Source organism: Sinocyclocheilus rhinocerous, unplaced genomic scaffold, assembly GCF_001515625.1.
Source record: "Sinocyclocheilus rhinocerous isolate Xijiao unplaced genomic scaffold, SAMN03320098_v1.1 scaffold185, whole genome shotgun sequence".
In the NCBI taxonomy this organism is placed as follows: domain Eukaryota; kingdom Metazoa; phylum Chordata; class Actinopteri; order Cypriniformes; family Cyprinidae; genus Sinocyclocheilus; species Sinocyclocheilus rhinocerous.
In genome coordinates this window covers 2,811,821-2,820,350 of record NW_015662163.1, presented here as the reverse complement: position 1 = coordinate 2,820,350, position 8,530 = coordinate 2,811,821, and the positions used below count along the sequence as shown (strand labels likewise).

At 33.3% G+C, this 8,530-nt stretch overlaps 2 protein-coding genes across 3 annotated transcripts in view; both read left to right on the top strand.

Annotated features, from left to right (window-relative positions):
* Positions 1 to 6,785, top strand: part of LOC107727669 (solute carrier family 35 member F1-like) — a 95,157-nt gene extending 88,372 nt beyond the window's left edge. Inside the window, exon 8 of the mRNA XM_016537622.1 lies at positions 5,838 to 6,785. Coding sequence (XP_016393108.1) covers positions 5,838 to 6,062 — 225 coding nt within the window. The 3' untranslated portion in view covers positions 6,063 to 6,785. The remainder of the gene's footprint in view (positions 1 to 5,837) is intronic.
* A 1,009-nt stretch (positions 6,786 to 7,794) lies between these two features.
* The window catches only part of LOC107727620 (uncharacterized), a 13,185-nt gene continuing 12,449 nt past the window's right edge, over positions 7,795 to 8,530 (top strand). The window contains exon 1 of one of the 2 annotated variants that reach the window (XM_016537545.1): positions 7,795 to 8,145. In XM_016537545.1, coding sequence (XP_016393031.1) covers positions 7,876 to 8,145 — 270 coding nt within the window. In that variant the 5' untranslated portion in view covers positions 7,795 to 7,875. The remainder of the gene's footprint in view (positions 8,146 to 8,530) is intronic. The other variant, XM_016537544.1, reaches the window with a different exon arrangement.

Sequence of the window (8,530 nt, the reverse complement as noted above, 5' to 3'; positions counted from 1 at the left end):
TGAACTCTCAGGTGTGTTAACTTAAAAAAAAAAAAAAAAAAACTCAATTGGAAAAGGACAGGCAGGATTTTGCTACTTTTTTTTCTGCTATTTTTGTTTTGGAAGATTTTTCCACCTCAGTGTAAAAAAAATAGTAATTAAGTATTTCCCGTATATGTTTTATCTCTCAATGTGACTTTGTTTCTCACAATTGCAACTTTGTACCTCACAATTATGATTTTAGTTCTCACAATTGTGACTTAATATCTCACAATATGACTTTACTGTATATTATCAGTTAGAACATGAAACCACGCAATTGTCATTATTTCTTTTACTTGCGTCTTTATATCACAACTGCAAGTTTATTAGTAGTCATTGTGATTAAATATCACAGTTGCAACTTTTTCTTCTTGTAATTTTAACTTATTTTCTGATAATTGTGAATATTTTCCATCTTTTCTTATCTCACAATTGGAACTTTGTACCTCTACATTAAATCACATAATTGTCTCATTATTTTTTACTTTCTCACAATTGCAACTTCATTACTCTTAATTGTGATTAATATATAAAAACTGTAACTTTATTTCTTTTAATTTCAACTAATTTTCTAATATTTGTGACTATCACAATTGTGACTTTACTTTATATTCTTGCGACTTCATAAGTCAATTATTGCAACTTTATCTCTCAAATTTGCAACATTAAAGCACACAATTCCCATTAGCATAATTGCATTTTTATCTAACAATTGCAACTTCATTACTTGTAATTGTGATTAAATATCACAATTGCAACTTCATTACTTGTAATTTTAGCTTATTTTCTTATAATCGTGATTATTTCCCACAATTGTTACTTTGTTTCATAACTGCAACTTTAAACTCACAATTACAATTTTTTTTACAAATTAAACTTTATTTCTCAAAATTAAGATTTTATATCTCACAATATGACTTTATATCTGTAGTATATGATATAATATTGTAGCATTGTATCACACAATTGTTATTATTTCTCACAATTGCAAATATAAGACTCCTAATTCTGATCACTTCTCACAACTTCATCTTTATTTCTTGAAATTGTGAATCTTTCCCACAATTGTTACTTAATTTTTTTTTTATTTTCTAATGTAAACTTTATCTCACATGTACTTTTTTTACAGCTTGTCTCTGAGCTGGAAATGGGCTGTCATAAATCAGCCCTACACTAAAAACCTCTAAAAATAAAGGTTCTTTATCAAAGAACTTTTACCCTTATCAAAAACCATTTTGCTGTATTCAGTTCTCAAGTTGTTTATATGCTGTTTTAGAGATTAAAAAGTTGTTGAAGTTACATCACAGGTTCTTCAGTTCATCGCATTAGTTCTAGATACCATCTGAGGAATGAAATCGATATCTTCAGATGAAAAGTAAGTCCTTCTGGGTTCTTTTTTAAGTACTGTCCGTCCTAAACCTCTCGTCTTTAATTTATTCATTTTTCCTGTGTACCCATGCACATGCTGACAGATTTATACAGACTTGATTTTATGAAAAGCAACTCTGGATATGCATAAAAGCCTCACCAAGACCTAGTGTGACTTGCCTTTATTGATTTATTGGAAATATTTATTCTGCTGTGATGCTCGAGGGGGGAAAGGCAGCAGAGGGCTGCAAACTGCGAGAAAGTGTCAAAGTTTATTTAAAATTCTCTGTGGAGTTTCTTTAGACTTCAAAAGCCTAATGTCTATCACTTCAGGGCTTTGGAGTGTATGTGCTAGCAAATATTTATGAGTGTGTGTATGCATGTAGTTTTTACACTAGAGTGGCCTCGGCTCAGTGCGGCGGGAAGCGCCGATGGTCTCACGGTGGTCCTCTCTGGTAGAGCTTTTAGATGTGATGTGATCAGCTAATAACACTAAAAGCAATTACATATGAGGCTTACTGAATCACAGATATTTTGATACTTTGAATTTATATAAAAACATGTTTCATTCCCCCGAAACTAGCATAATGATGTTTTCTGATCAAACACTTTCATACTGAACATTGTTAGTGATTTGATAATGGTCTGCGAGCTTCCAGCATGCTTTACAGTATTAAATGAGCATTAATATATACAGTTACTGCTACGGATATTTGCTTACCTAATTTGTCCTGATGTACTGTAGTTGTTGGTTATTTGTTGTCTGATGTTAAAAGCACATCTTTTATGTTTGCTGTTATGTAGAAATCTGTAGTTGCCTCCAGAAGAATTTATTGGCTGAATTAGGGATATTACAGTTAATTAAAACTAAAACCGTAAAAAAAAAACATTAACTAAATGTTAACTGAAATAAAATAAAACATACTAAAAACTTTGCCAAGAAACATTTATTTCTTTATCTATTTAATTTAACTTTATGTACTAAAATAACTAAAACTAAGGGAACGTTTACACAACACCACCATAAACGGAAAACTTTTGAAGTCAGATTTCAAAATAAAAGTTTTTGAAAATGATACTATTACCATCTCCGTGTAAACTACAAAAAAATGCTGATGTGTATTACGTGTTCAGTCTACAGGTATGTGTGCAGGCGCATATTGTTTCTTTACAAAGTGACATCGCCAACTACTGGCATGGCATGAATTATTTAGCGTTTTAGTCGCTCTCATGGATCCGTGTGAATGGGGATCGGTTTGACAATGTTGTCATTTGTAAACAAAACTTCTCAAAAAATCAAAGAAAAAACTTTTTAGTTTTTAGTACATTGATGTTGTGTAAACGTACCCTAAAACGAAATAAAAATGTATAAAAACTAATAATAATAATTAGTGCTGTCAAACGATTAATTGCGATTAATCTCATCCAAAATAAACGTTTTTGTTTGCATAATATATGTGTGTTTTCTGTGTATATTTATTATGTATATATAAATACACACACATACAGTATATATTTTGAAAATATTTACATGTATTTACATGTCTATATTTATATTCATATAATTTATATTATAAATAAATATATTTAATATATAAAAATAAATTTTTTCTGAAATATATATATATGCATGTGTGTGTATTTATATATACATAATAAATATACACAGTACACACACATATATTATGTAAACAAAAACTTTTATTTTGGATGCGATTAATCACGATTAATCGTTTGACAGCACTAATAATAATATACTACTACTACTAATATATATATATATATATATTACGCAAAATCGCGTTCATAATCGGCAATGAATCGCCTGCGATTTTGAACGCGATATTGCGTAGCTTTTCAGTGATCTACGGCTCTGTGTAGTAAATGCCGCTCCATCTGAAAGCATATGCTGGAGATTTACTACTAATCACAGAACCGGCTTTACTGACGAGATGCGCATGAAAATCGCATTCGATTATTTGCCCAGCCCTAATATATATATATATATATATATATAGCGCTTTTCTGGGCACTCAAAGCGCTTTGATACTAAAATGACATTGGGCTGAACATGCAGTGCACGCAGTGAACAAAATTTAAAGCTATTGAGGAAACTTAAAAATCCTAATGCATCAGATTTGCTTGTATTTGTATGTTTGTTTCTTTTTTAATTATTAACTCAGCTGAATCCTGCTCTTATGGGCAAGAGCTGAAGGCCGCATGTAATTGGAAGCCCTTTGTTAATCACAGGCGTTATAGATGGGCGGCACGTGGCTCAGAAATGGACCATGATCGAGCTGAGAGGCCATTGTTCATAGCACAGCTCTACTGCCAGAACTGATTGTTGTGCTCATCCACACCTCAGACCCTATGGATGAAAAACTATTGATGTGATTTGGAGATTGAGTGACGGCAAATAGAGTAAAGCTTTGGCATTTAATTTTTTTAAGTCGTGATTGTTGTTGCTATTTTCAAAGCGCTGACAAGGGTATTGAGTCCCTGTTGACCATAACGCAGAGCAAAATATAATGCACTGCTCCAAAATGGCATTGTCAGTGGTGCAGTTTTATTTTACATTACGTATTTATTTGATTTTTTTTGCTTTTCTTTTAAGGTTTAGTCTTAGTTTTTAGTAAAAAAAACCTCTTAGCAGTCCAGCAACTTTCTAAGATTCAAAAAACAAAATTCTGATTTTAAGGTCTGGCTCACTTTCAGTTGATGAGTGTGAAATTCCATCTTCCATCCTAAACCTGTCATGTAATTTGGCTTCATGCTGAAGACTTTGGGATAAATTAGAGCATTCTGGGAAATTAAATGTGTTCTTCCATGACCCATTAAGTTAAGTTAAGCATTCCCATGACATTAAATCACATTAATGCACGTTTGCCCTTTGGTCTCACAACATAAATTTTAAACCATTATTAAATTATTAATGCCATCCCATCATAATTACAATCACAGACCCTCTGCCTTGAACAGTAGATTCACACTGAGAGTGAATCATTTCTCTGGACGTGCTTCGCTCCATCTCTAACACAACTGCTGCTTTTGCTCATTAGTTCATTCTTGGTAGAATCTCTCCTGTTGGGCCTGTACGTCTGATTCCCTCATGTTCATTAACGAAATATGACCCTAATGTGACATATTTATAGGAGCAAACAATGTCTGCAATGGCTGTCATTAGACCGTATGGAGCATCTGCTCAAAAATGAATATTCTGTCATTATTTACTCACCCCCATTTTGTTCCAATCTGTATGTTGTTATTTTGTCTGTGGAAAACAAAAGGAGTGTTTTAAATAACTCTTTTCCATACAGACAATTGTGACTGTGACTCAAGTTTTTTTTTCTCTTCTTTTGTGTTCCATAGAACAAATAACAGCATGCAGATTTGGATTGATTTGATTTATTATTAATAAATTATGATTTGCAGTTTTAAATCAGTGTTATATTTAGAATAAATCATGATTTAGAAGTCCTTGTTGTATTTAGGAGTAGTAAATTATGATTTTAAGTTTTAAAACATTTATTTAGAAACAATAAATCATGATTTACAGTTTCTGATCAGTGTTCTGTAGTAGTACTTTTAAAGTTAAAGTAAAATTTGAAGTTTTAAATTTGTGTTCTATTTAACAAGAATTAATAAATTATTGTTTAAACTTAATTCAGTGTTCTAGTTCAAATTTACCATTTTAAATCAGTGTTCTATTTTAAAGTAAAGTAAATTATGATTTGAAGTTTTAAAACAGTGTTCTATTTAGAATTTACAGTTTTAAGTCACTGTTCTATTTAGAATTATTATTAAAAAAAATTTAATCAGTGTTCTGTTTGGAATTATTTAATCATGATTTGCATTTTTAAATCAGTGTATGGATTTGAGACTTTAGTCTTTGCAACTTTACAGATCTTCTTTATGCACCAAGAGCTTGTAACACTCCAAAGAGAAAGGAAAACTTGAAATCGCATCATATGACCCCTTTAAGGTTTTAAATCAGTGTTCTATTTAGAATTAATAAATCATTATTTACATTTTTAATTCAGTGATCTTATTTAGAATTAATAAATCAATTAATAATTATTTTAATCAGTGTTCCTAATCATTATTTAAATCAGTGTTCTATTCAAAATTATAGTAAATTATGATTTAAAGTTTTATATGAGTATTCTATTTGAAGTAAAAAATTATGATTTATAGTACAAATCAGTGTTCGGTTTTGAATTAATAAATCATTGTTTACAGTTTTACTGTTTAAAATCACTGTTCTAATTAAAAGTAGTAAATTATAATTTTAAGTTTTCACTTTATGATTTAAAGTGTTCTATTTAGAATTACTAGATCATGATTTGAAATAATTTTTCTATTTTGAACGAATAAATCATTATGTTGAGTTCTAAATCACTCTTTAAACACACTATATGAATTTCATTATGTTGTTTGTATGTCTTCAGTTTTCAGGCCTTTACCTGCTGTCCTTCTTCATCATCATCCTGGGACTGGTCCTGTACTACTCCTCCTCCACCTACGTGGCACAGGATCCTCGCGTTTATAAACAGTTCCGCAACGCGGGAAACGCTATCACAGACACGCCCACCTTGGGGCCCCTGGAGCCTTCAGTGACCTATACGAGCCTGGGTCAGGAAATAGAGGAGGAGCCTCGCGTAAGAGTAGCTTAAAGGGGCCGTGGTCTCTCAAAACCAATCATCCACTGCCCGGCCCAGCAGTCTGTAAAAAAACGAATGATAATGATCACTGAATGATGTAAACAACCACGTAGCAAACGAGTACACTGTGATCACGAACTGTCAATAGGTAGCAGTGACTTCTGTATATCTGAGATATATCAGATCCATCATGTATAGAGATGATTTCACCTCATTGCCTCTTTCCCCGCGGCAAATTAAGTGTTTAGAAGGATTCGTGCTGACTGTTTTGTCCAAATGCTCAATTGTGAACGTTTTATTTTCTTATACGAGCACAAAGGGTTCATTGTATTTGAACGTTTGACATGGTTTGTTTCACTACAGTTTCATGAATATTTTACATTTTAAATGAGATCTATCTGACGAAAACTGCAATCTGAGTTTTACAATGCTGATTTGAGCCAGTGCCTTGCCATGTAATATTATTGTGGGTTACATTAGCCAATGAGAAATCATGACTTAAAAACAGTGTCATCAGTACTGGACATGTCATGATTGCATATTGTATTATCTGCTCAAAATTATAAATATTTCCATTCATCAGTCAGAAATACAAAAAGGGTAAAAAAGAGAGAATGATTTTACACCCTTTAACTGTTATACCATATTCAGTTTTTTATATTTGTCATACTTTGTTTTAATTCGGCCAGGAAAAAGGGTACATGCATTTGTATTAAATATAAAAGTCTGTGTAATAGCAATTGATTGTAAACTTGTAAACTATTTTACTGCACTTGTCTTTGTTTTATAAGCAGTTCGGTCTTAATTATCATCTTATTTGGATAAAATCCAGTACAATACATGTAAAGTATTCTGAACTGATATCTGAGTTTTGTTTTGTTAAAAAAATTTTTTGCATTCTTAAGTTGTCATTTAAATATTGGAAATTCTTAATGTGTCTGACTTGCTTAAAATAAAGTATATTTGTCTTAAACTCAAAAAACGTGAATGGTTAAGACTGGGAAAATGTATTTGACCTCGCAAAACATTACATCAAAATCAAACTTTTACATATCAGACTACGTAATGGTGTAAACTACAATTTAAGGGGATAGTTTACCCAAACATGAAAATTCTGTCATCATACTCACTCTCATGTTGTTCCAAACCTATATGAACACACAAAAAAATGTTGAAATTGTTGGTGTCCAGTCATTTGACGGAAGCCATTGACTTCCAAAGTATTTTTTTTCTCAATACTATGGAATAGCTATAACATTAACATTCTTTAAAATATCTTCTGATGTGTTCAACAGAAGAAGGAAACTCATACATATTTGGAACAAGCTGAGGGTGAGTGAATGATGCTAATAAAAGCATAATCCCTACAACAGACAAAAATACTATATTGACCCATGGGGAACTTCAGGAGCAGGACAACAGCAACATCAAAAAGTAAAATTCACCTCTAACACGGTGAATTCAAGATATTCAAGACAGAGCGTAGAATAGATTAGCATTACAAATACACTGCAAATAAGAAATGTTTTTGTCATTGCTGTTGGGAAATGAAGTGTTTATCTTATGAATATTTATTACGTAACGTTCCAAGAACGCCTACCCGATTGGCTTGGCGAATTAAACGCTTGCCGTATGAATGTTAATTAGTTTAAGCAGGTATGTTGCCAAGCAACGTCGGCGTGACCTCATTTATATTCATGAGCTACTAATATTCATGAGCGACTCCTTAGAGATGTACCTCCCTATGACCTCTCTCAGGTGGTTTCTTCCTAACCTTTAACACCTGAGAGGCGGCCGCAAGCAGCGCGGTGACACCGGCACAGGTATGGCAGACCTCAGCGCGACCTGGGAGCGTGAGTTGCTGGAGCAATTCTCCTGCCTGACTACCGCCACAGACGAGGAGCCCCATCTGAATACAGCAGATATTACTTCGGAAAGCAGCGACAACACAACGGGCTTATTGCATTTAAGTGATGAAGTTCTCCTGGTTATACTCAGGAACTTGGACCCAGTGTCGCTGCTGAGGCTCGGCAGCACGTGCAGCTTATTGTTCCGAGTTTGTTCGTGCAACTCTCTGTGGACCACACACTTCCAGGTATGATTTGCGTGGGAATTAGATTTTTGATTCATCACAGTGAGTCGAATCTTTTACATTCGTTAATTCATACTTTATGCTCTGTACATACCAGGGGCGTAGATTACGCGGGGGACGTGTCCCCCCCACTTTTAATATCACGTAAATTCGTCCCCCTCACTTTTTTCGGGCAAGTGTGTTTGCATAGAGGTTTTCAAGAGCCGGTGTGAATAAATATAGATTTAAATTCAAAGAGACAGGATAGTCTGTGCATGATCTGATGTTTTATTCGGACCCAGAATAAGGCGAGATGAACATCACGGAGCGCTAAACACTCCGTGCAGTGTATGTTTCATTCACACTCGAAGCCGGAGGGCGCTCTCGCGCAGAAAGTCGAACCAGGAAA